At 40.4% G+C, this 27,601-nt stretch overlaps 3 protein-coding genes across 3 annotated transcripts in view; 2 read left to right on the top strand and 1 right to left on the bottom strand.

Annotated features, from left to right (window-relative positions):
- Positions 1-4,044, bottom strand: part of ALDH7A1 (aldehyde dehydrogenase 7 family member A1) — a 35,366-nt gene extending 31,322 nt beyond the window's left edge. The window contains 3 exon segments of the mRNA XM_005887397.2: positions 1,198-1,263; positions 1,937-1,990; positions 3,828-4,044. Of these exon segments, the coding sequence (XP_005887459.2) occupies positions 1,198-1,263; positions 1,937-1,990; positions 3,828-4,019 (312 nt within the window). The 5' untranslated portion in view covers positions 4,020-4,044.
- Positions 4,045-8,375: 4,331 nt separating this feature from the next.
- PHAX (phosphorylated adaptor for RNA export) lies at positions 8,376-20,488 on the top strand. Its single transcript, XM_005887398.2, has 5 exons — positions 8,376-8,534; positions 10,198-10,811; positions 12,661-12,781; positions 14,037-14,120; positions 19,235-20,488. The coding sequence occupies exons 1-5, from the start codon at positions 8,439-8,441 to the stop codon at positions 19,502-19,504; spliced, it is 1,185 nt and encodes a 394-aa protein (XP_005887460.2). The 5' UTR covers positions 8,376-8,438; the 3' UTR covers positions 19,505-20,488.
- Positions 20,489-21,736: 1,248 nt separating this feature from the next.
- Positions 21,737-27,303, top strand: SPMIP10 (sperm microtubule inner protein 10). Its single transcript, XM_005887399.3, has 3 exons — positions 21,737-21,822; positions 22,379-22,484; positions 27,094-27,303. Exons 1-3 carry the CDS (start codon positions 21,737-21,739, stop codon positions 27,301-27,303), a joined length of 402 nt encoding a protein of 133 aa, XP_005887461.1.
- The last annotated feature ends 298 nt before the right edge of the window (positions 27,304-27,601 follow it).

Genomic DNA, 27,601 nt, shown 5'->3' with positions numbered 1-27,601 from the left:
TTAAAAGAAGTCGACATGGCATCGGTCACTATTCTCTACACTGCTAGGGTGAACTTCACTTAGCACACTACTTTTGGAAGCAGAATTTTCTTTGTTCAAGGATTTTTTCAGTTCAGTTTTTGATTGTATATAATAAACCCTGAGCCTAACTTATAGCCAAAATTAGTTAAAGGAAACGTTCTTCCTGCTTTGCACAGAGTCAGTCTCTTGGCTAACTAACTCTGCATCCAATTCAGGGCTCTCCTGGAGAGTCTGCCCTTCCCCAAGTCCCCAGAGCAACCACTGATTCCGGAGAAAAAACAACAAAAAAACCCCCACTGAGGCTCAGCAGTTCCAAATTCAGCAGCACATGGTTCTAAAAATCAAACAGGTACTAAGGTTTACCCCTGTGTGTAGGCATGCTAAATGACTAACTCATTTAACCCTTATGATAACCCAAGAGGCAAGCACACCTGGCCTCCTCTTTCTACGAAAGACAAAGCGCACTAAGGCGAAGTAACTACCTGGCAGAGCTGGGTTAACCTTTCAGGATATTCCTATAGCTTCAGGCCAAGTATCTCAGGCGGAAGACCAAAAGGGATGTTCAGGGTAAACCGGAAGATCCAGACTAAGCCAGTTCTTTACTCTCCCCTCCTCCTGAGCCTGGCCCTCATCTATCGACAGCTCAGGGTGGTCCAGCCCAGCTCCAGTCAGGTCCTACACCTGCTCACAGAACTAGTTGAGACAGAGACGGGGGAGGCAGAATTAGCCTCAAAGCCTCATCAGACTGCCGAGGAACTGGAGCCTAGGCTCCATGAGAGCTGCGGCTGACACCACTCCCTCTGAACCAAGAATGCCAACCTACTGGTAACATCCCCTCCCTGCCCCTAAAAAAACTTGGAGGTGGGGGAGGAGCATATGGTTTATTTTTAGCATAGATATTCCTTTCTCTTTGCTTAATTTTTGGAGACTTGGCTGTTCATAGATCAGTTGGAGACCAAAGTGTTCATAGATTGTTTACGCTACAACAGTACAGAGTTCTTTTCCCTTTAAAATTACCCTGCTATTGAAGGCAAAATATGGAAAAGAGTACTAGTTTAGGACTACAGCTTAGAGATAGTTAAAGCCCCCAAGAAGCTCCAGTTTCAGCAAGGGGGTGCTGGCTGCCTCCCGTCAGTCATTAGAGTAGGTTTTTTACGTCCCGGACTCTGTACTTACATCTGCCCAGATGCTCCATGCTTCTCGTGCTTTCTCTACAGTTTCTTCATAGTCAGCCATGCTGGCCTAAATAAATATTTGAAGGGAGACAAAGGGAAAAGGAAAGGGCAGTGATGATCTTCTAAGAACACAGACTTTTGGAAAAGAACTGTAAAATCCCCAGTGACCCTAAGATTTGTGGTTTAAAATGATTATCACGGGTTATACTTCCCAAAACTTGCTGGAATTTGCTAAGCTAGAATCTGTACTTTTAAAACCTTGCCTTTCAAAGCAAGGTCCAGGAGTCCCATCCGTGAGCAATACCTGAAGTATGTTAGAAATTCAGAACCTCAGGCTACAGCGTAGATTCAAGAGGTCAGAACATTCATCTTAACCCAAGTCCCCTGGTGATCCAGAAACACAGACCCCAGTGGAACCCCTCTTGGGTAGTCCTCTCTAGGGGTCTCCTTTTCCAGGGCACATACACTCTCACAGAGTACAGGGTCTCCCCGAGAATGTTTTTTTTTCGAGCCAGGCAGTGTAGCATGCAGGATCTAAGATCCCCGACCAGGATCAAACACATGTTCCCAGCAACTGAAGCCCAATATCTTAACCACTGAACCTGCAGGAAAGTCCCTCACCCAGACATTCCTAAATGTTAAAAGGAAACATTCTTTGACTTTGTAAATCTGTATTACTCAGTGATCACTGGCACAAACTCCCTAAGGGCACTTTGCATTTAAAAAAAAAAAGCACTTACCTGTCTGACTCTTGCAATGGGCTCATTGTTAGCAGGACAGTAGGTGGTGATAACCTAAAACAAAAAGATGATGTACATAAATAGAAAATGGGGGAGCAGACCAAATGGAGGAAGGTAAAAAGGCAGGTGGGCGGGGGCAGAACTAAGATACAATAACCAAACTCAGAACCTTTACATTGGTGGTGGTGGTTTAGTCGCAAAGTCCTGTCCGACTCTTGCGACCCCATGGACTGTAGCCCGCCAGGATGCTCTGTCCATAGGATTCTCCAGGTGAGAATACTGAAGTAGGTTGCCATTTCCTTCTCCATTAACTTGTTACAAACTGGAGACTAGAGTTTTCACTTTTGACCTGAACACTCAGAACAACCTTTTCGTCAAAACCCACCCTCGCTATCCAAATATTAGGCATCTAAACAAAAGCCTAAAAGTAACACGTTATTTTGCCTCTTCTTCCATTAACAGACCAAAGTTACAAGTTTTAGGGACTTCCCTATAGCTGAAATGGTAAAGAATCTGCCTGCAATGCAGGAGACGTGGGTCAGGAAGATCCCCTGGAGAAGGGAATGGCAATCGGCTCCAGAATTCTTACGTGGAGAATCTCATGGACAGAGCATCCTGGCGGGCTACAGTCCATGGGGTCGCAAGAGTCGGACAGGACTTGGCGACTAAACCACCACCACCACCACCAATGTAAAGGTTCTGAGTTTGGTTATTGTATCTGTATCTGTACCCTGGCGAGCTACAGTCCGTAGGGTCGCAAAAGAGTCGGACACAACTGAGCAAACACACTCGCAGTTACAAGTCTAGCTTATTCCCTCTCTCCATAACTCTGCCCAGCCTCCGGTCAGAGGTGAAAGGCCAAGGTTAGACAACCATTCATGCATTGGAGAAGGAAATGGCAACCCACTCCAGTGTTCTTGCCTGGAGAATCCCAGGGACGGGGGAGCCTGGTGGGCTGCCGTCTCTGGGGTCGGACACAACTGAAGCGACTTAGCAGCAGCAGCAGACAACCATGGGAAAGGCGTGTGTCCACATGAACTGGAGGGATACATTAGGGAAAAAAACAACCCAGGTATAGTTTTAAAAAGGCTTTCAGGAAAGGTATTTTATCCATGAACCTAATGATTGGATACCACAGGAAAAACAGGATAAAACCACCAATGGGGGATTGGGAACAATTAAAACCACCTGCACTTCCTACACCCACAGATAACTAAAAGATGCCTTTCCTCTAACAAAGCGGTTCATTCAACAAACTGTTGGGATGTTATATAACGTTTTCTTACAAGTTTTCTTTCGTATGCAGCCCTCAAAAAAAATCCAAGTAATAACAACCTTATCTTTCCATCCTAGTCTATAAAACATTTTATTGAACATTAACAGAGTCAAGCTGTTAGGGTCTGGAAATAGAGAAATGCTGAAAATCTGGCCCTCAAGGAAGCTCTGAGCCCAATGACTGAAAAACAGGATTTCGGCAACTTCGAGCTTGCATTCCAGAGGATTTCAAAAGATAATATAAAATTGTAGAACATTACCCGTGGCGCACGTCACATGTGAGGAGCCACAGTCAAGTAGAAAAGTCAGATGATTTCCACCGCCAAGTGTGTGGCATTTCGCACTACAGAGTGCAGAACTCTGCCGTGCGGTTTTAAGTACGCTTGGAAAGTTCAACCCCTTTCTGCTCCAAAATGAACTCGATTCTCGGTAACACGCAGGACCTAATATCTAGTAGCACTTTTAATGGTTCTACTTGAGAAAACGTTTACTATGGAATTCAAAACTTCCCACCCAGTATAAGCCGACAGCGTCCGCGGGGATTAGGGCTGGGCAGTGCCTGTCCCGCCTCCCAGGGCGAAGAGAGGCCGCAGAGATTTGCCCAAGATATGCATACCTCTCCCCGGCCTCCCCAGCTTCCATTATACACGCCGTCGTTTTCCTCGCGGAGCCCCAGCTCCTTCAGCCAAGCATACTGGGGCTGATTGATGAGCAGAGTGGACATGAAGGCGGCAGGCCTGTTCCAAGATCCGGAGAACTTGCTCTTCCTCGCAACGCGCACGCAGAGCAGACCAGGAACGCGCCACATACTGAGTCAGGGATGCGAAGAGCGCCTGCGGCCCGAGGAACTGAAGTGGGGCCCCGCCCCCCACCCGGAGGAGCCCATTGGGTAGGCCCGGCCCCGCCCTCGAGCACGCCCCCCGCCGTCGCCCTGCCTAGCTGGATCCTGCGCGGGAGCCGGGAGCTGTAGCCTGGAGGTCAACCAGGGCCTGGAAAACAATGAGGGTGAAACCCGAAGGAAGTGAGCAGGCTACTGCCATCTAGTGAAAGACGGCGGGAACAGCGGCACCAGCTAGAACTTTTTCCAGCAAAATATTGGCTCTAAAATACAGTGAGTTAGAGCCAGGCCTCTCAGGCTGGAATGTGCATGTGATCTCTCCTAGCTATCGTGTTAAATGCACATTGTGATTCTGTAGGTCTGGACTGGGGTCTGAGAGTCGGTATTTTAACCAGTTCTGGTGGAAAGGAGAGGATTGTTTCCGCCCCTTTGTTACATTATAAATTAGAGTTTTCTAATTAATGAAAAATGGTAAATTGTGGTAGTTCCCTCCAAATATTCTGAGTGGGTATATTCTTGCTTTTCAAGAACAAAGACAGTTTTGATCAATCTCCTTTTTTCTCCATTGCTTCTCTCTTCCTGCAATATTCTTGCCATCCCCACCATCCCATCTGCCACCTTTAATTCCACAGTAACTAGGCCTATCCTATTTAAGGGAAATGGCAACATCTCAATCAGCATGATTTGGGCAGGAGTTTAAAATATACACACACTCTGAAATCCTTGCATAAATAAGGTGATTCCAAACCTACTTTCCCAAAATATTACTTCTCCGTACTTGCCTTGTGGCCTTCCACATGGCAACCAGACAGTTGAGAGTCACACATTTCTTTCCAAAGCCTGTGTTTTCCTCTCATGGTGCCTTTGCCCTACTGTTTCCCTCCACCTGTAAAACCTTTCCTTCCATCTCTGCATTCAAGCTTTATCTGTTCGACCCTTAGAACATAAATGATTTCAACAAATCATGTTGAAATAGGCAGGTATCAAGCATCTACCAGAAACTGTGGTAAGTGCTGGCGATATCTGAATAGTGTTTCCACTTGAAAATGTTATACTTTTCCCCCATTAAGGCAAGGACCGCCTCTGACTCATCCTTGCATGACTCCACAACTCCCAGCATCCCACCAGGCTCACATTCATTTACATCATTGGGAAAAAAATGAACCTATGAACACACCTCAGCAGTAATAAGCAAGGATACCCTGTTCAGCATTGGTAATCCATATCAACAACCCAACTACTTCTGTCCATCCACTCCTAGGACTGATGCACTAATTTCCTTCATTTCAATTCTCAGGCATTTTAAAGAATTTAAGTCTCCTCGCTTTCTGGCTGCCAGTAAGATTCTTTGTACATCTATCCCGACATCACATCCTTCCATTCTCTTCCCCTCCATTTGATTCAAAAAATGAAAAGTGCATTTACAGATGCACTAAATTTTAGAAGCAACACATGACGCTCTCAAGGAATGTTAACTTCCATCTCTTCACTTGAGTCCAAAAGAGAGGTTCATGGTGGTCTCCCTCTAAACAAGTTTTGGGACGATAGACACTAGCAACTGCCTATATGGAAAATAGGCATTACATCTCTCTTCCACCTTCTTTTTTCAAAACTTATTTAGCTTGTCAATAGGAGGTCAGGAAAAATCACCAACAATGAATTTTGATGGGGCAAAGCGGGAAAATATAGAAGTAAATGAATCCTATGAAGGCACATTTCACACTTGAAAAAGAATTAAATGGATTGTACATGAAAGCATATATAAAAACCGCAAAGCCCTACAGAAATTCAAATGTCAGGATACCTTGAACTAATTTTGTATTAAAAGTGGAGGAGTTAGTAGATGGCAAATTCTACTTTCCAAATGACTTATCAAAGGCCTCAGAGAGTGGTTAAAGCAAAGACTCTGGAGTCACAGCATAAGTACAAATGACCAGTGCTTGGGAAGTCCTCTGTGAATACTAGCTGTCTTTATTCTTCAAAGATAGTTGGCCAGAAGGCAGAGTGATACGAACATGCATGCTTGCCCCAAGGCAGCAGTAAATTGGAGAAACCACCACCACCCAGAATATAATTTCAGCATCTGATTTTTCAGAGCATGAGTGAGTGACACGAACTATTGCTCTGGGCATACTCAGATTAATCAAGCTCACCAAAATATCAAAATATGATTTGCAACTAACATGCTGGCTTATTATTTAATGGGGAAAATTATCCTCAGAAAGGACCAACCATTCACATCCTCTAAATACTGCGTTCTCTCCCAGGATACATTCTACCTATCTAGTGGTTTAATGAGCCCAGTGTCAGAAGAAGAGTTATTGATTAATAATATTTGATTCCAGCATTCAATGGTATCAGGCTACTACAGTCTCTCAAATGTCCAAATTAACCTATAGATTCAATGCAATCCCAATCAAAATACCAGAATTGGCAAGCATATTTTACAGTTTAAATGGAAAGGCAAATGATCTAGAATAGTCAAAACAGTTTTAAGGGAAAAAAAGAACAAATCTACATTACCTGACTTTAACAATTATTTTAACAATTTTACAATTGTTACAAAGCTACAATAATCAAGAAAATGTCACACTGGTATAAAGACAGAAGTAAAGATCAATGGATCAGAATAGGGTACTCAAAAATAGACTTTCACATGTATAGTCAATTTTTATTTTATTTTGTTTTTTTTTATATAGTCAATTTTTAATGAAGGTGTCAAAGAAATCAAAAGAGAAAGAATAGTCTTTTCAACAAAGAGTGCTATATTATTTGGATATTCAGGTGCAAAAAAAAAACACCTTGATTTCTACTTCATGCTATATACAAGAATTAAGTTAATATGAACCATAGACTTACAAGTAAGAACTAAAACATCTAGTGGAAAACATTGGAGAAAATCTTTAGTGTGCGGGGCTGTTCTATACATTATATGATATTTAGCTGCATCCCATACCACACAGTATAACGTTAATAACAGCATGAAAACGTACTCCTACCTCACACTACACACAAGAACCCATTCAGGGGACCTGTAATTCTATGCAAAAGAAGTAAAATATCCGTTGTCTAAGAGAAGACCTTAGACAACCTAATAGACTTGTCTGTTAGGAGACCTGGAGTCAAGACAGAGGTCTGCAATAGCTTAGCTATGTAATCTCCCTTCAGTTACAAAAATAAAATAGGCCAAGTGACTTCTAAGTTCCTTTATAGGTACTAAATTCATATTTCAAAAATATAAATTCATTTTTTCCCATACAGTCTATACTAAGGAAATAATAAAACAAGTTTGTAAAAAGACATGTTCATTGCAAAACTGGCTACACTTTAAATGTACACCATCAGAAACTAAATAAATGATGCTACCGACACGCAATGGAAAAACTGGAAAGTCATTAAAAAGGAGCTAGACCTTTATATTTTGGTATAGAAAAGCGTCCTGGATAAACAGCTATATTGTTTCTTTTTGAAAGGAGAGTACAGAATAGTAAAAAGGTACAAACAATAAGATCCCCTTTATGCCGAAAAAAATTCAATTAGTATTTCTTCACCATGTTTACATACAAGAAATCACTGGACTGGGCACAGGTAGAAAAAAGTGAATTAAACAGACATTTTGGTGGGGAATTCAGACAAAAAAAAATAAAACAAAATAGGCATATGACTATTGAAGCCATGAAGGAATAAAAAGGGTGCGAGAGTGACTGTAAAGAAAGGACCCTGTTTTAGTGAGAGTGCTTGCAGACCTCTGTGGGAAGGGCGCATTTAATCAGAATTCTGAATCATGGGAGAGCATAATCTCTGGAAGAATGGGGTGTGGGGTATTGGAGGGTCTGCAGGCCGAGGGAACAGTAACTGCAGCGCCCTTGGGCCGAGAAAGGACCACGGATGCCTGAGGAACAACGTGAGAGGCGCCAGCGTGGCTGGAGAGCAGGAGAGGGACCCCAGCCTGAAGCACACACCTCCAGCTCTGTCGGCTGTGCTGAGGTCTGAGCCGGGCGGCGACCTCACCTTCCGTCTGGAAGGCTCCCCAGGAAGCTACTTGCAGAGTGGATCACAGAGGAGCAAGACTGGAAGCAGAAAAGCCTGTCTGGAGCATCCAGGCGAGGACTGTGAGACCGAGGGAGGAATCCCTCACGGCTGCCATGCGTGCATATCTTTAGGTTTGAAGAGAGCAGGTCAGAAGAAAAGGCGCCAGGGTGTTGAGGCAGCTCAAGTGAGCAGTTTGCAATGATGATGCAACAACAGCGAGTCTTGACTCAGGCGTCCGGGCCAGGCCCCGGCGGCTGCCTAGGCGAGAGCGGCCCCCTCGCGGGGGCGCCCGAGCACCCACCGTCCGCCGCCCCGCCGGAAGTGCTCTCCCGGCCCGCCGCGCCGCGCCGGGGGAAGATGGCGCAGGAGGCCGGCGACATGGACGATGGGCAGGTTTCCGACTCGGATTCCGACATGACGGTGGCACCCAGCGACAGGCCGCTGCCGGTGCCGGTGAGTGCGGAGGGCAGGCGGGTGACTCGGAGCCGGCAGCGCGGGGCCCAGGCGTCCTCCTGTCGGGCGCGCGGAGCCCGGCAGGCGGCGGGGAGACAGCGGGCCCTACGAACCTGGCCTGGCATTTAGCTGCGAGGCGGGGTGCGCGAGGCGTGCGGCTCCCAGAGGCGGGCGTGCGGTTGTCTCTTTCCCGCCTCCCGTGCTCCTCTCCTTGTTTTCTAAACCTACGGAATTCCCCACTGGGCGTCCCTGGGTTCTCCTCGAAGGGCAAATTTTCCCGAACATGTAGAACGTGGGGACGTCGGCCCACAACCAGCCTGTGGCGCTCATTTGCGCCCCGAGGAGAAAGGGAGTGAGGATCGGGAATGAAGTTCATCTCTTGCTCAGGGGCCTGTTCTTCCATATTCCCATGGAACCTAGCTTCGTCGTGCCATAATGTGCCACTGGGTTTTATGTTAGCTCCCCAGGTTTCTAAATAGGCGTTTGTCTTGGCCGCCCTACTAAGTAGCAAGCTGTTTTGAGAAGGCTTTAGTGCCAGGCTGCCCGCGTTGGAATTCCAGAGCCGCCACTTTGTGATCGGTGACAAGGTATTCAGCCTAGCGCCCCATCTTTAGAGTGGGAATAACAGTATCACAGTGACAGAGTGGCTGTAAGGATTCAGTGGAGCCCAGATGATGGCTGACAAGTGTTAGTGCAGTTACTGTTTACAGGTACGAAGACTTGTCTTCTAGCTTTAAAATACCCCTCCCCCATTTCTAGCACGGATTAGGAGCTCAACAAATACTTTGATGTTTAGTTGAAAAAGCAAAGGTGATTCCTTTTGCATAGAAGCATCTTGGGAAATCGGTACCAATATATTTTGTTTTTCAATCTTTTTCAGTTTTCCGTAAATTGACTCTTGACTTAGTAAACTTAATGCCATGGACTCTGCAGTTTTACAAGTAATTTGTCAGTGATGTTTACACATAGGATTTTACTCTCTAGTCTAAAAGGAACATAGTCCCAAAACCTTATAAAGGCAGTTGATATATCCACATGCATGACAGGCGCCTTTGGAAAAGAGGAAAACAAGTTCTAACTGCCTGTAACAGTTGTTCAACATGTGATTTTCAAACGTTCTGACAACTGAAAAGATTGAAAATCTTCTGAAGGTGAGAATTAAGAGTTTTGGCAATTTTTTGGAAAGCTGTTTTAGCACTAAGTGCTGCATTAGCTATATAGAAATAAGAATTTGTGACTTTAAAAATGGAAATTCCAGGGAGTTCCCTGGTGGTCTAGTGGTTAGTATGGCCACATTCACCGTGGGGGGCCCAGATTCAATTCCTGGTTAGGGAGTAATCTTCGGAAGATCTCTGAAACCAATTCAGCCCCTTACATGGATTTTTCTTTCTCTCTCCTTTTTTTTTTTTTGGCCGCTTGCAGGATCCTCTAGTGACGCAGGCTAACACTCTCAGGGATCCTACAAGTGGCCAAAAAAAAAAAAGGAAGTTCCATGTAAACCTTTAGAAATTCAGGCACTGAATTGGTTTCAGAGATCTTCAAAGATCACTGCTGCTTTAAAATGGTTCAGCTGAATCCCTAAATAATTTTTTTTTTACATAGCACAGGGTGTGTGGGGGTAATGTCTCTTGTGGAATTGATTGTAATTTTCCTTCACTTGCAGAAAGCACTAGGTGGGGACTGTGGGCTGCGGCCCTTCCAGAGTACTGCAACAGCGTGTGCCCCGGCATCCCATTATCGGACTGTTAAAAGTGTGGATTCAAGTGAAGAGAGCTTTTCAGATTCAGATGATGATAGCTCTGTCTGGAAACGCAAGCGACAGAAATGTTTTAACACCCCTCCCAAACCAGAGCCTTTTCAGTTTGACCAGAGCAGCCAGAAACCACCTATAGCTGGAAGGAAGAAGGTTAACAACATATGGAGTGCTGTGCTGCAAGAACAGAACCAAGATGCAGTGGCCACTGAACTTGGTATCTTGGGAATGGAGGGCACTATTGACAGAAGCCGACAGTCTGAGACCTACAATTATTTACTTGCCAAGAAACTTAAAAGAGAATCTCAAGAACATACAAAAGAATTAGACAAAGAGCTAGAAGAATATATGCATGGTGGCAAAAAAACGGGACCAAAGGAGGAGGAGAATGGGCAAGGCCATCCCAAAAGGAAACGACCTGTCAAAGACAGAGTAGGAGACAGACTAGAAATGAACTATAAAGGCCGCTACGAGATCACAGAGGACGATTCTCAAGAGAGGGTGGCTGATGAAATTTCTTTCAGGTGAGCATTTAAATATTTCTACAAGTGAACACTTGACCAATTATCTTCCATGTATAAGATACACTATAGAGTCCAAATACGTTGATGGTGGTGTTCCTTTCTGAGATTTTTAAATCCAAGGCAAGAACTGGGCTTATGTGCTTATATGAATATGAATATGGTTGGCTGTTCTTAAATTTGGGCAGACCTGATAGAATACTTTTGTAGATTTTTGTGAACTTTTGAGCAACTGTTTCTATTGAGGCCTATAGAACTCTTCAGATAAAAACAGATCCTTTTAAATCATGTGGGTTTCTTGGAGTGTTTTTTTGTTTTTACAACTTTTATTGAGGCTTATTATACATGTAATAAAATTTGTCCTCTTTAAGTGTTGACTTTTTTTTGGTAAATTTATTGGTTGTACAACCATAAAGCACTTTTAAAACATTTCCATCACCCAGTAAGATCCCTCATGCCATATGCCCATTTAAAGTTAGTTCCTATTCCCATTCCCAGGTAACTGCTAATCATTCCATTGCTGTCAAATTGCATTTTTTGAGAATTTCATGTAAATAGAATCACAATATGTAGTCTCTTGTGCCTGGCTATTTTCACGTAGTGCAGTGTTTTTGCTATTCATCCTTGTCGTAGCAGTCATCAACAGCTTATATATTTACACACACACACACATTTGTATTGGCTATTACACTTTTTGGCAATTATGAATAATTCTGTTATGAACTTCCATGTACACATCTTTGGACACATGTTTTAATTTATTTTGGATAGGAGTAGAGTTATTTGATGTATGGTGAATTTACATTTCATGTATTTTTAACATGAAATTTTTAAAGTTGAAATTTTGTTTACATTTTATTAGCTCTAAATCACTAGTGAACAGTGTCACAAGTTTGAAAACATCTTTGGTTCAAAGGTAATATAACTAGTAGGAAAACAAGTATTTACTTTCCAGGCAAGCCTGTCAATAGTAGTACTGGATTTTTTAAGTACTGAGGTTTGGAATTTGAGTGCTGGAAAGAAACCTAGAGATTTTGTAAACCAGTACTTTCACTTTACAAATAGGAAATTGAGGCCTAGTAGTTGTGTGGTTTGCTCAAAGTCACTTATGTGTCAGACCTGGAACTGAAGTCTAATCCCTTTATTCCTAGTCTAGTGCTCTTTCCACAATAGAGAGAAAAAAGAAGCCAGAGCTTGGTAGGGAACTGGAAGGACTTCTGTAATATTAATCCTCCTTCATCTCTGCAGAGTATGGTCTCATGTTAGGTTTGCTGCTTACTTAGGCTTCCTGTATTTTTACCTGTCAGTGGTAAAAATAATTATATCTGCTTTGTAAGATTGTTGAGAGAATTAACTGAAATATAGTGCATATATAGTTCTTAGGATTGTGCTTATCTCATAATAAGCCTTTGGTAAATATTAGCCATATCTTCTGTTCTGAGACAGGGAGCCCATGAGGGAAAAGTCCAATCCATTTTAAAGCTCCTAGACATCTCCAGTTAGGAGAGCTAAATTTTAGAAATCGTGATACATGTTTGTTTTTAGACTTGCATTCATCATGCTGTGTGTGCGTATTTCTTTTGAAATTTGCTGTAATCCCATAAGGCAAAGTGAAGAGGCCAGTATGTAACTTGAGATGGAATCTTGACATTAGTGTCTGCTTGGATGACCCAAGATAAGAATGTTTCCATGTCAGTGATTCCAAGGTTAAATATTGAAGATTTCGGAAAGCAAATGTTACTAGAATGGGATGTTAATTCTGTCTGGGAACTAAATTGGAGACTAAGGTAGATTTCCTCAACTTTATGCAACAAATAAAGAGGTTGATATTACTTCATTTGTTCCTTATCAGGTTGCAGGAACCAAAGAAAGATTTGATAGCCCGAGTAGTGAGAATAATTGGGAACAAAAAGGCAATTGAACTTCTGATGGAAACCGCTGAAGTTGAACAAAACGGTGGCCTTTTTATAATGGTAAGGCTAATAAAATGCCCTTGTCTCTGATTGTTGGTTCTCTTATTTATGGATTATAACCAGTGTGTTTCAGACTTTTAAAAACCTTCATTAATAATGAAAATTGAATTTAAACATTCAGTATGGTCAGTTTTTACAATTAGTACTTTTATTAAAAATATATCTAAATTGTAGCTTGTTAGTGTGTAGTCCACAATAAATCTCTAACAGGCTTCATTAAGGCTAGGGGCTGAATTAAGAAAAAAGTCAGGGCAAAAGGACCTGGAAGCTCAAATTTAGTGAGTATGGGTTTTGGAGTTTGGGGTTTCTTGTTTTGAATTTTGGATGTGCAGCATACTAGATGTGACATTTGGCTAAATTATTTGACTTTGGAGACCTGTCTCAGCTATAAAATGGGATTAATCCTCTAATGTAAGGATTAAATAAGATAATGCGTATATAATGCTGATCATAGTGCCCAGAATTCAGTAGTGGTGAAGAGAAGTGTTATTTTTGGTTCATTTAATTCATACATTCTTGGAAACTGGATTTCATGGGTGGTAGGGGTGAATAGGAAACAAAATGTCTATAAAGAGGCTTCTGGGGTTGAGGAAGGGAAAAAAACAAATAATGGTTAAAAAGTACTTTATTGTCCCAGAATGACTGATAAAGCAGTTCTCTTGCTGGGGCCAGATCACAAGCAGTAACAGTTTATGCCGCAGAGTGAGTGGTCTTGCAGATCTCATTTAATTGAGCTTTCGCCACAGGGTGAGGATGAAAGTGGAATGGTTTCCTTCTTATTTGTTCCTCATGAATTTGAGTAATAACATCACAAGAGACTCCATCAATGTTATACTGTGGAAATGGAGAGAAAAGTAACCAATTAGAAGTGATAGCACTGGGTGAGGAAGCAGCCCATGAACATAGATTATAGAAGTTAACAACAAACTGCAATGATCATGAGTGTAGTGGTGCCCCCTGTCTGTGTTGTGGTTTAAGGCGCTGTTTTAGACACAGGAAGCTTATGTTAAAATAGGGGGTGGGAAGGAAGCGGTCTAAAGAATAAATGTAGTATCTTCCAAGTATGCTAGAAAGTGATACCTGCTATGAGAAAAGAAATAAAGCAAATGGGAAGTCTGGAGAGGCGAGAAGGACACTGCAGTTTAACGGAATGGCATAGTAAATCTTAATAGCTCCTTAGGAATGTCTCTGAAAGTTGCTCTGACCATTCATGGTAAGAGTCTACACAGGATAATTTTTCTGTTCCTTTTTGTAGAATGGTAGTCGAAGAAGAACACCAGGTGGAGTTTTCCTGAATCTCCTGAAAAACACTCCTAGTATCAGTGAGGAACAAATTAAGGTAAAAATGATATGTCCTTGACTTTTAAGATCAATCATGATATGACTGCCACTCAGCCTCTAGCTTCATTTTCTATTGATCTCTGTTACCTGCTCTGCCTTACGTTGACTGATTTTTTTAGTTGCTCTTTTTAAGTAAAACTTGAACCTCTTATAAAGCTCTGCCTCCTCTTTTTCTCCCCTTTCAGAGCCAAGGTCATGATTTCCTTTTATGGAAATTTTTCCTGGTGTCTTAGCATGTAATTATTTTTTTCTACTCTCCTATAACTTGGCTTTCAGAATCCTAAGGCTTCCCTGGTGGCCTAGACAGTAAAGAATCTGCCCTGCAATGCGGGAAACTTGGGTTCAATCCCTGGGTCGGGAAGATCCCCTGGAGAAGGGAATGGCAGTATTCTTGCCTGGAGAATCCCGTGGACAGAGGAGCCTGGCAGGCTGTAGTCCATGCAGTCACAAAGAGTCAGACATGACTGAGCAACTAACATACACATAACTTGGCTTTCGGGATCTTAGTTCCTTGACCAGGGATCTAGGCCCTCTGCACTGGAAGCATGGAGTCCTAACCACTGGACCACCAGGGAATTCCCTCTATAACTTTTTATTAATGAAAAATTTCAAATGTGCAGAATAGATGAAAAAAATAACAGCATGTATATCAATATATCCTTTACCTAGTTTTAGAGGTAGTTAATATTTTGACTTTTTTTTTTCTTCTGTACCATTGAGAAATAAGAAGCAAACATTATGACATTCAGCCCTAATTATTTCAACAAGAATCTCGCAATCAGATCAGATCAGTCGTTCACTCGTGTCTGACTCTTTGTGACCCCATGAATCGCAGCATGCCAGGCCTCCCTGTCCATCACCAACTCCCGGAGTTCACTCAGACGCACGTCCATCGAGTCAGTGATTCCATCCAGCCATCTCATCCTCTGTCGTCCCCTTCTCCTCCTGCCCCCAATCCCTCCCAGCATCAGAGTCTTTTCCAATGAGTCAACTCTTCGCATGAGGTGGCCAATGTACTGGAGTTTCGGCTTTAGCATCATTCCTTCCAAAGAAATCCCAGGGCTGATCTCCTTCAGAATGGACTGGTTGGATCTCCTTGCAGTCCAAGGGACTCTCAAGAGTCTTCTCCAACACCACAGTTCAAAAGCATCAATTCTTTGGCGCTTAGCCTTCTTCACAGTCCAACTCTCACATCCATACATGACCACAGGAAAAACCATAGCCTTGACTAGACGAACCTTTGTTGGCAAAGTAATATCTCTGCTTTTGAATATGCTATCTAGGTTGGTCATAACTTTCCTTCCAAGGAGTAAGCGTCTTTTAATTTCATGGCTGTAGTCACCATCTGCAGCAATTTTGGAGCCCAGAAAAATAAAGTCTGACACTGTTTCCCCATCTATTTCCCATGAAGCGATGGGACCGGATGCCATGATCTTTGTTTTCTGAATGTTGAGCTTTAAGCCAGCTTTTTCACTCTCCATTTTCACCTTCATCAAGAGGCTTTTGAGTTCCTCGTCACTTTCTGCCGTAATGGTGGTGTCATCTGCATATCTGAGGTTATTGATATTTCTCCCGGCAATCTGGATTCCAGCTTGTGTTTCTTCCAGTCCAGCGTTTCTCATGATATACTCTGCATATAAGTTAAATAAACAGGATGACAATATACAGCCTTGACGTACTCCTTTTCCTATTTGGAACCAGTCTGTTGTTCCATGTCCAGTTCTAACTGTTGCTTCCTGACCTGCATACAAATTTCTCAAGAGGCAGATCAGGTGGTCTGGTATTCCCATCTCTTTCAGAATTTTCCACAGTTGATTGTGATCCACACAGTCAAAGGCTTTGGCATAGTCAATAAAGCAGAAATAGATGTTTTTCTGGAACTCTCTTGCTTTTTCCATGATCCAGCGGATGTTGGCAATTTGATCTCTGGTTCCTCTGCCTTTTCTAAAACCAGCTTGAACATCAGGAAGTTCACGGTTCACATATTGCTGAAGCCTGGCTTGGAGAATTTTAAGCATTACTTTACTAGCGTGTGAGATGAGTGCAATTGTGCAGTAGTTTGAGCATTCTTTGGCATTGCCTTTCTTTGGGATTGGAATGAAAAGTGACCTTTTCCAGTCCTGTGGCCACTGCTGAATTTTCCAAATTTGCTGGCATATTGAGTGCAGCACTTTCACAGCATCATCTTTCAGGATTTGAAATAGCTCAACTGGAATTCTATCACCTCCACTAGCTTTGTTCGTAGTGATGCTTTCTAAGGCCCACTTGACTTCACATTCCAGGATGTCTGGCTCTAGGTCAGTGATCACACCATCGTGATTATCTGGGTCGTGAAGATCTTTTTTGTACAGTTCTGTGTATTCTTGGCATCTCTTCTTAATATCTTCTGCTTCTGTTAGGTCCAAACCATTTCTGTCCTTTATCGAGCCCATCTTTGCAGGAAATGTTCCTTTGGTATTTCTGATTTTACAGTATCCTCCATAACCACACCTAAGAGAAATAAAAATGATAATTTCATAGCATCATCCCATTATCTATGTAGAACTTATTCTGGTTTAATGAATTGTCCCAAGAATGTATTTTCTAGCTTTTTTCCCCCCGAACCAGGATCCTATCTAACAGATTTCCACATCCTTTTTGTTATATCTCTTTTGATCTTTTTAATCCTACATTTTCCTCTATGATGTAGGCCTTTTGATGAGTCCAGGATTGCTCTTACAGACTGTACCACATTCTGGTGATTGTCTGCTCGTGCATATTTGTTTTGTTTGTTTCTCTATCTCCTGTATTTCTGATAAACAGGAAGCTGGGCACTTTAGTTCTTAATCATTTTTGTATTACTAGAATGTCATATGGAAAAAACTAAACAGTGTGGGTTTTTCATAGCTCAGAATTTGGTATCTTTTAATTTGTTAATTAAAGAACATAACTTGGCATTTAGCACATCTAATCAAAATAAAATACTGGCTTCTTACATAGGAAGGAGGTGGTACTCGTGCAACACAGCTACAGTATTTGAGAAATTTTGTATTCTCTTTATTATACCAGTGGGTGATAAAGGTCATAGAAATGTGCTTTAACTGTTTTAATGTAAGGCTAATGGTGACACAAAATTAAAAGCCTTTTCTCTTTAGCTGATGCTCCATGTGGGCATATTTTGCATCTGCTCAGTTTTTTTTCCCCTCACTATTCACTTTTGGTCATTTTTTTAAAAATATGTTATTGAAATTCCTACAAGAAATGTTCCCATTGTTGCACATTTGGAATCTGTATTCTTTAAGTGCTTTTTTCCCTCATTGGACGGTTATTTTGATAACATGAATTTGTAACGAAGTGCATTTCCTTGGGAACACAACTTTTGAGTGATAGAACAGAGCTTATATTAATACCTTAATGTTCTCCCTCCTCCCCTAATATTACCCCTGGCCAGAGGTGTGTACTTAGAAGGAACATTCTTCTCAAGTTTTGTTTGATAGCAAAATGTCACTCTTTTGAAAGATAAAGTATGATGTGATGAAAAGGATTGTCTAAGATTCAAAGTCTAGGTTTTAATCTTAATTTTGCCATTTAGCACTTGTACACTGTGAGAAGATTGCTTACTGTCTCCCCCAGCCTTGATTTTTTTCATCTATAAAGTGAGGATTTTAATATGCGCCCTGCCTGTTTAATATTACTATAAAAGAGTTAAATAAAATGATATCTAAAAAAGCTTTTTCTTGGTAACTAAATCTGGACAAACAGTTTCCAGAAGGAGAGGAGAAAAGAACATTTATTTACCGTGAGCCTGGCATTAAGGCCAATATTTACAGGACTTACTCTTGACAGCCTGCGATTGGGTGTCACCCTGCTCTGCAGATGAAGGCAGGAAAAGGACAGGTCTGGGATCACACAGGACTCTGCCTTCAGACCCATGTTGTTTCCACTGAATCACCGGTCTTTGAAATTCAGTTCTTCTAACTTGCCGTGGAGAAGGGAATTTAATCTTTGTAGATTTTTATCGTAAACTGTCAGAAACATTGCATTATAATAAACACTGGAAACATTTTTAATAGTATCCAATAATAGAGAAATGTTGACTTAAAACAACTATTGTGTAGCCTCTATTTTTGTGAAGCAATTCTAAGAAAATTAGAAAATAAAATAATAGCTGAAAGGCAGAGTACAGATTTTTAAAGAAAAAGAGTCATGGGACAATAGATTGGTAGTTAAAACACCAAAATGTTACCAGTGCTTTGGTCTATTGTGAGGGGTTAGAAATGTTTTGGCTTTTAAGATTTTTTTCTGTTTTTTCCAAATTTTCTGTTGTATATGGATTGACTACCTTTGTTACTAGAAAGAAAAATCTGAAGGTAGATATAATTTTATTGCAGGTAATTTCATATTTCATTCAAATAATGGTGTTATAATTTTTCTTTTAGTCACTTTTATCGTCACTCTTTAGTCACTCTTATTAACAATCACAGTCTGTAGAATTTGGAAGCCAGAACTGAACTGAGTGGGCTTGTTTTCAACTTTTTCTCATTTGATTTTATTTTAGTTTGTGGCCTTATAATTTTTTTTCTAGAGAATACAAAGTTTGTGAAGATAAAAAGAGTAAGAATAGTTAGAGGTTAATTTGCTATATTTTTTTAAAGTCCATCTGCAGCGATCTCCCTCTTAAAGTAGTATGCACTAGGTTCTTAACTTGTGGATGGGAGAAGAAAAACTTCTCTCAGATTATCTGTTGTCTGCATTTGTTGTAATACTTTAACAATGTGATAAAAAGACATTTCTTTAGGTCATTCCCTGGTTTGTTTTATTTAAGTATATAACCCATGGGAATGACATTTCCTCTTTAATAAGGTTTGCTGTATTTGGAGGGAAAGGGGAGACTTCATAATTTAATTTAGTATTGCCAGGCATTGTACTAGTTAGAATTGTTTTTATCAAGATGTTTGGATGTGTTTTCATATAAAATGAAAATACTGCTACTATGCTCCACTTAAAGGTAAGTAGACACTTGAAAAATTGGGAATTTTCACACTGTTGTGAAGGCAACATAACAGGATTTAAGGATATGGTAGTTTTAATAAATAGTAGTTCTTGTTTACTAAAGTTGTTCCTTTATTGTAGGACATTTTCTACCTTGAAAATCAAAAGGAATATGAAAATAAAAAAGCTGCTAGAAAGAGAAGAATTCAAGTGATGGGGAAAAAGATGAAACAAGCCATTAAAAACCTAAATTTTCAAGAAGATGATGATACATCACGAGAGACGTTTGCAAGTGACACTAATGAGGCCCTGGCCTCTCTCGATGAATCACAGGAAGGACATGGAGAAACAAAGTTGGATGCAGAGGAAGCCATTGAGGTTGATCATTCTCACGATTTGGACATGTTTTAGTACATTTTGAGGAATAGACCTTTCTAAGATAGCATTGTAATAAACCATTTCTACTGAGATTATTTTACTTTGCACTGATAAACACAAAAATCTGGAGAGAACTGTTACCTTGTTTTAAATAAAATTGAATATGTGGGAGATGAATGTGATAAGAACATTTAAAACTTTCTCATGTCTGACAAAATATTTAAAAGTATATAGTGGAAGATTTAATTTCTTAATCTATTGCATGTGCTAATTATTACTAGTTGATAATCAATTTTGTCCAGATCATAATAACATGCCGTTCAAAAGTTTTTCTGATTTGTCTTTGCAATGAACTACGATTGGTTTCAAAACATTCCATTAAAAGATCCTATTAAGACATAGATTGTTAAGCTATTATAAATGCATTCAAGTTTAATTTTTCTGTGTTTTAAGAACTCTTAGGCTTTTAATGATAGAAACTAAAAATAGGTTTATACTAGTGGCTCTTCCCACTTATGTGTTTGTTCCGAAGTAAATAAACATCAGAAGCTTTTCAAAGAAGTATCAGTTCGTAACTTTAACTTTGTTTTTGACTTATTAGTTACTTTGGTCATATATTTAAATGCTGAATATAATCCATACGTGCATAATTACAGTGACATTTAAGAAATTCCCAGTGGTGGCCTGCCTAAGACAGTTTTACCTTATGTTAAGGAAGTTAGGTATTAAAAATGTTTCTTCTGCATGATGTTTAAAATTATTCATTTTTATTTAAGAAAATAAAGGTAGTTTACTTAAGGTGTCCCAAGAGTTGACTACAGTTTACAGAGTAAGCAAAAATATGTAGGAAGCAGTTATTACCTATTCTTTGCAATAATGTACTTGAAGTCTTTCAGTAATTTTTGAAACACATAATCATTGAATTTGGATCTAAGCAGGGAAGGAAGAGGAAAATGGTTATTGGTTACATTTTATTCGTGAAGAATGCAGAAATAAAATTGGAATTCTGGAAGTCAATGAGTTTTGAGTGATTTTATTTTTTAATCTCAAATTTTCTTTCATAAAATTGCCATAACCAAGGAAAGAAGCATTTTAAATAGGTAAGTATTTAAATATTGTCCCTAAAGGTTTTTTTAACCTTTATTTATTTATTTGAAGAATTTTTTTTCTAATTGAAGTATAATTGACTTACAGTATTAAATTAGTTTCGGGTGTACAGGATAGTGGTTCAGTATTTTTATATATTGTAAAATGATCACCGCAGTTCCTGATATTACTTTGTGTGAGGTGATTTTAAAGGTCTGGTATATTAGGTAAGATAACACTCAGAAATCTAAATGTCATGTATCCTTGTAAATATTACCAAGTTTTCTAGTGAAAGTTACAGTTTTTGAAGGATATTAATGTCTCAGGCTACTTCATCTTTAGTGGCTGGCTCGTTTCTCCCCCACCCTGCTTCCTAGCTTGTTTTCCTTATTTTCTTAACATTTGCAAACTACACAGATTTCTGGATTGTATTACATCCTAATGGTATAGAAACCACTGCTTCAGTTTTTAAGGTTTAAAGTTTTGTTTATTAACATTACTCTTCTTTAAACCTTTCTGATTATCCAGATCTAGGAATGTTACAAACTCTTGCTAGAAATGTATTCCCTTAATACTGTCACCATACCAGCGTACATTACAGTCATTCTTCCTGCTCAGCCAAACATTCTTCTACTTGCTGGCTAGTAGGATTAACAGTAATAGCCCTCTGTGTCTCTGGCTTAGTTATTTAGGTGCTCATCCTCACTCATAACCTTTATTAGAATGAGTTTTTTTTACCTAAAATACTCTGTGACTCAACTCAAAACCTAGAAGATAAAATGGGTTAGATTGGTTTGGGTTAAGGCAAGTTTGATTTACACTCACAGGTATCTAAAATCAGCTATGTGCAATATATATATAAAGAGGAAAATACGAAGTGATTATTTGTGAGTAATAATTGCTTAGTCCACTATATTTCCTAGTATCTTTGTCAAAGTTGTAGTAAGTCTGCAAACACTTATTTTTTAAGTGCTCATGATAAGGATGATGGTATACTCAAGGAGTATTTAAAAAACACTGAAAATGGCTCTAAGCCCCACATTCTTAATTAACTGCTGAAGCAATTGCTCTGGGTTGCTATGAAGTTATCAAAACATTGTTACATCTGAGGCAGCACTGTCGTCATAATTAGTAGGCTAGTGAAGTTCTAGATGAGAATTCCTGTCACTACTGGCAGTGATGGCTTCAAGCAAAGACACTTGTCCGATCCTACCTAAACTCACCAACAACTGTTCTGATGAGAATTCAGATAAGCTTGCTAATAAGTGAGGACTTAACGGTTTGGGGTTTTCCGGTGGTTTTGTTTGTTTTCAGTCTGGGAGTTACATTCATGGGGACGCCAATTCTGTGCTTCCCCTTGGTATCTATATAGAAAACTTTATGTTCCAGAACAAAACTGTGTGTGCTAGAGAAAGCAAGACTGTCCTGAGTGTAGAGCATGTACTAAATTCAGAAGCTAAATTAGTTACTGATTTTTGTGACTGGCCAGAGATTCCTTTAGCCAGAGCATAGGCCTGAGCTAAATCATGGTGTGCTGTTTTTTCCCCTTAAAATAAGGCCAAAATGAACATGAGCAAATTGTAAAGGACAGCATGCAGTTAGAGTAATGATATCCAGAGTGGACTCTTGGTGACACTTGGGGATTTAATGGGTCGGTTATCTACTATTAATAGGTGAGTCTCAAGGCAGTGACAGCTCTGTCCTGCAGATGCAGGGGTCCAAACCTCACAGACACAACTGCTTCCATTCCCTCAAATGATGCTAAAACAATTGTATTTAGTTCACAAGATACCCTTTTCTTCTTGCTTTCTTAATCTTCAGGTGTGAGATTCATTTGCCACGATTTTCCTTAAAGCAAGGGATGATCCCAAGACATTATGTAATGCCTTGGAAACAGAACATGAAATTCAGGAATGTGAATCTGAAGGTATTTTCCTATAAATATTCATAATTTTTAGAAAATCTATAGTATGTAATATATCTGTGAATAAGCATACAGCTGTACAGTGTTTTGAAATTTATTTTTCATTTGTTCAGCTTTATTGAGGAACAATAGACAAATATGATTGTGTATATTTAAAGTATACAACATAGGACTTCCCTGGTAGTCTAGTGGTTAAGAGTCGTGCTTCCACTGCAAGAGGCACAGGTTTGATCCCTGGTTGGGGAAGTTCCTCATGCCGTGTGGTGTGGCCGAAAAAAACTGGAAAATTGTGAATCACTATGTTGTACAGCAAAAACTTACGTAATATTGTACATCAACTATACCTCAACAACAACAACAAAATTTGAGGGCAACTCGGGGAAATATTTATAGCATATACAGCAAAGGGCTGCTGCTGCTGCTGCTGCTGCTGCCGCCAAGTCACTTCAGTTGTGTCCAACTCTGTACGACCCCATAGATGGCAGCCCACAGGCTCCGCCGTCCCTGGGATTCTCCAGGCAAGAACACTGGAGTGGGTTGCCATTTCCTTCTCCAGTGCATGAAAGTGAAAAGTGAAAGTGAAGTCGCTCAGTCGTGTCTGACTCTTTGCGACCCCATGGACTGCAGCCCACCAGGCTCCTCCGTCCATGGGATTCTCCAGGCAAGAGTACTGGACTGGGTTGCCATTGCAAAGGGCTAGTTTATTTTAAAAAATCTAAAAATAGGAGCTTCCCTCTAGTGGTTAGGAATCTGCCTGCCTGTGAATGGGACACAGTTTGGATCACCGGTCCAAGATGATTCCATATGCCATGGGGCAGCTCAGCCCACGCACCTAGAGCCGGTACCTGCAACAAGAAAAGCCACCACAGTAAGTCCACACACTGCAACTGGAGAAAGTCCACATGAGCAAGGAAGACCTAGTGCTGCCCAAAATAAATAAAATTGTTAAGTGTACAGCCCGAAGCTTCTAGTGGAGGTGATGGAATTCCAGTTGAGCTATTCCAAATCCTGAAAGATGATGCTATGAAAGTGTTGCACTCAATATGCCAGCAAATTTGGAAAACTCAGCAGTGGCCACAGGACTGGAAAAGGTCAGTTTTCACTCCAATCCCAAAGAAAGGCAATGCCAAAGAATGCTCAAACTACCACACAATTGCACTCATCTCACACGCTAGTAAAGTAATGCTCAAAATTCTCCAAGCCAGGCTTCAGCAATATGTAAACCGTGAACTTCCTGATGTTCAAGCTGGTTTTAGAAAAGGCAGAGGAACCAGAGATCAAATTGCCAACATCCGCTGGATCATGGAAAAAGCAAGAGAGTTCCAGAAAAACATCTATTTCTGCTTTATTGACTATGCCAAAGCCTTTGACTGTGTGGATCACAATAAACTGTGGAAAATTCTGAAAGAGATGGGAATACCAGACCACCTGATCTGCCTCTTGAGAAATGTGTATGCGGGTCAGGAAGCAACAGTTAGAACTGGACATGGAACAACAGACTGGTTCCAAATAGGAAAAGGAGTTCGTCAAGGCTGTATATTGTCATCCTGCTTATTTAACCTATATGCAGAGTACATCATGAGAAACGCTGGACTGGAAGAAACATAAGCTGGAATCCAGATTGCCGGGAGAAATATCAATAACCTCAGATATGCAGATGACACCACCATTATGGCAGAAAGTGAAGAGGAACTCAAAAGCCTCTTGATGAAGGTGAAAGTGGAGAGTGAAAAAGTTGGCTTAAAGCTCAACATTCAGAAAACAAAGATCATGGCATCCGGTCCCACTACTTCATGGGAAATAGATGGGGAAACAGTGGAAACAGTGTCAGACTTTATTTTTCTGGGCTCCAAAATCACTACAGATGGTGACTACAGCCATGAAATTAAAAGACTCTTACTCCTTGGAAGGAAAGTTATGACCAACCTAGATAGCATATTGAAAAGCAGAGACATTACTTTGCCAACAAAGGTTCGTCTAGTCAAGGCTATGGTTTTTCCAGTGGTCATGTATGGATGTGAGAGTTGGACTGTGAAGAAGGCTGAGCACCGAAGAATTGATGCTTTTGAACTGTGGTGTTGGAGAAGACTCTTGAGAGTCCCTTGGACTGCAAGGAGATCCAAGCAGTCCATTCTGAAGGAGATCAGCCCTGGGATTTCTTTGGAAGGAATGATGCTAAAGCTGAAACTCCAGTACATTGGTCACCTCATGCGAAGAGTTGACTCATTGGAAAAGACTCTGATGCTGGGAGGGATTGGGGGCAGGAGGAGAAGGGGACGACAGAGGATGAGATGGCTGGATGGCATCACTGACTCGATGGACATGAGTCTGGGTGAACTCCGGGAGGTGGTGATGGACAGGGAGGCCTGGCGTGCTGTGATTCATGGGGTCCCAAAGAGTTGGACACGACTGAGTGACTGATCTGATCTGATTACCAAGATCAAGAGAATTAACACATTCATCATCTCCCCTAGCTAACTTTTTTCCTTGTAGTAAGAACGCCTCAGATGTACTCTCAGCAGCTCTCAAGTACACAGTACCATTTTATTAACTATAGTCACTATGTTGAACATTAGACCCTTAGAACTTACTCTTCCTAAAACTGAAAGTTTGTACCCTTTGTCTCATTTCTTCCTCTTCCCAGGCCTTGACAACCACCATTCTAACAAAAGTTGTTTGGTGCACCTGCCACATAAACTTGTAAACAAAAGTTAAATAGCAATATCTTACTCAAATACCCCAATTATAAACTTAAAATAGATAAACCAAAAGATATGAGAAATATATGTCTACACTTGTTCTACATAATGCCAACTCACAGTTGTTAAGTTCATCAGTCGTAGGCACCATTAATTTCAAGGCTGTAGTACAGAGTGTGTATTTTTTTATTGAAGTATATTTCATTTTCAATGTGTTAAATTCTGCTGTACAACAAAGTGATTCAGTTATTTATATATATATATACACACATATATATACACACACACACATATATATATATACACCCACATTCTTTTTTATATTCTTTTCCATTAATGGTTTATTATAGGAGATTGAATATATTTCTCTGTGCCATACTGTAGGACCTTGTTTATCCATTCTATATATTCTAATAGTTTGCATCTGATAATCAAAAACTCCTAATCCAACTCTCCCCTACCTCTCTTCCCCCTTGGCAACCACAAGTCTGTTCTTTGCAGAGAGTGTTTTTACAGCTGTACTGCATACTCAGGTTGAAAGCTATGTGAACAGTTTGGCTAGATTTATAGATAAGACTCCTTGTTCACTCAGTGCTTCTATTCAGTACTCAGCAATTTCAAAACATTTTCCAAATTCAGATTGACCATTCACTTGTGAAAAGGTAAGTTGTTTCTTTAAAAGAGAATATAATATTCTGTAATAATCAGACAACAAGAAGTTTCAAGTTACGATTCCTAGGAAGAAATGCGTGTATGTAACTAATTTCCACATTTCTAATCAATAAGCAATTAATGTCGAATAAGAATATACTTTACCAAAACAGATGATATTATAAAATGTGAATATTATATATGAAACATTTCTATTATTCTTGACCTTACTCTTTAGAGCTATAATTTAGCATAAATTTTTCATTGTTATTTCACTTCTGCAATTTAGTTGACAGTATTCCTAACAGTTTTAAAGTGTAATTAACAACTGGTGTATGGAGCATCTATCTTACAGAGTAAAAGTGAAAACTAAACGAGAATTATAATGAAGTGAATGTGCGCTGAGTAAATGGTAGCTTTGCTTTACTTCCATTGTATGATTTTTCCTATAGGAGATGAAATAGCTATTTAACAACATAAAAACAAGAGCACAGCATAGGAGAGAGGGGGCTGCACCCCAAGACCAGGCCAGACTTTATTCAGCAATATCAGAGAATCAGAAATAGATGTACAATTCAGATAATAACCTCTTACTACAGATAATAAGTAACTGTTACCTATCCAACCGCAGTTGCAGCAGCCTCCGCATACTCTGCAGCTTATTTTACTTTGTGTTGTTGTTTCGTTTCTCAGTGGTGTCAACTCTTTGCAATCCCATGGACTGTAGCCCACCAGGCTCCTCTGTGCATGGGATTTCCCAGGCAAGAATACCTGAGTGAGTTGCCATTTCCTTCTCAGGGATCTTCCTGACATAGGGATGGAACCCAAGTCTCCTGCACTGGCAGGCGGATTCTTTACCATTGAGCCACCAGGGAAGCCCTAAAAAGAGCTTTGAAAGTCAGCAAAAGATTTTTCATTCATATATAATGTTTTATTCAACACTCAAAGAATTGTTTAATAATTCCCATTTTATATTTGAGAAAACTGAGTCCCACAGTGCATAAATGACTTGTACAAGGACACATAAGTGGTGAAGCTAAAGGTCAGTGACCTGACTCCAAGTTTAGAGTCTGCAGCCCACACCACTGGCTCTTCCTGTTGGTTGGAAGACACCAGTTAGCACTGCTTTTTTTAAAAAAAGGGTTATTGCTCTGCCCACAAGAGATTCCTTCTTGACAGTAACAGAAAAACTACTGGGCAACTTCCATCTTAATAAAGTAATTTTTGGTGTGATATACAGCAGATTTTTTTCTTCCTCCTAGCACGCAGAAGCATGTGGGATCCATGCTGGCCCTTTGGAAGACTCTCTGTTTTTGGATCACAGTGAAAGGCTTTGCCATGGGGAAGATCGTAAAGCTGTCTTGAAGAAAGGCCCACCAGAAATAAAAATTGCAGATATGCCTCTGCATTCCCCTCTCTCCAGGTACCAAAGCACTGTGATTTCCCATGGCTTCAGGAGGCGACTGATCTGATCGAAGAATAAAATAATCAAGTAGTTCAGTCTCTCCCTCTCTCTCTTCCATAAATATTTCACCTACAGGTTTAATTTATTCAAAGGCTATAAGGCAACTGCATATTTTTTTACATTATTATAGCCTAGAAAGAAAATAGTCTCTGAGAACACCTGAGATGAAGTAGAGGAGCAAGGAAAACTGTTTCACTGAAATTAATTTCAGAGAAAGTAGTTAAGAAACAGCAGACTGATCCAGAACCACCATCTGTCTTCACCACACTCCTCTACCTTTTTTTCCTCCTCATTCCATCCTTAAT

This window comes from Bos mutus, chromosome 7 (assembly GCF_027580195.1).
Source record: "Bos mutus isolate GX-2022 chromosome 7, NWIPB_WYAK_1.1, whole genome shotgun sequence".
Lineage (NCBI taxonomy): Eukaryota > Metazoa > Chordata > Mammalia > Artiodactyla > Bovidae > Bos > Bos mutus.
This window is presented reverse-complemented; position numbering and strand designations above follow the sequence as displayed.

Excerpts from the sequence above, each read along its gene's own strand:
- PHAX (XM_005887398.2), top strand. The coding sequence starts at position 8,439 with ATGGCGCAGGAGGCCGGCGACATGGACGATGGGCAGGTTTCCGACTCG. Across the intron at positions 8,535-10,197 it reads ACAGGCCGCTGCCGGTGCCG|AAAGCACTAGGTGGGGACTG; the intron begins GTGAGTGCGGAG and ends CTTCACTTGCAG. Across the intron at positions 14,121-19,234 it reads TCAGTGAGGAACAAATTAAG|GACATTTTCTACCTTGAAAA; the intron begins GTAAAAATGATA and ends CCTTTATTGTAG.
- SPMIP10 (XM_005887399.3), top strand. The coding sequence starts at position 21,737 with ATGGCTTCAAGCAAAGACACTTGTCCGATCCTACCTAAACTCACCAAC. Across the intron at positions 21,823-22,378 it reads TCAGATAAGCTTGCTAATAA|GTGTGAGATTCATTTGCCAC; the intron begins GTGAGGACTTAA and ends CTTAATCTTCAG. Across the intron at positions 22,485-27,093 it reads TCAGGAATGTGAATCTGAAG|CACGCAGAAGCATGTGGGAT; the intron begins GTATTTTCCTAT and ends TCTTCCTCCTAG.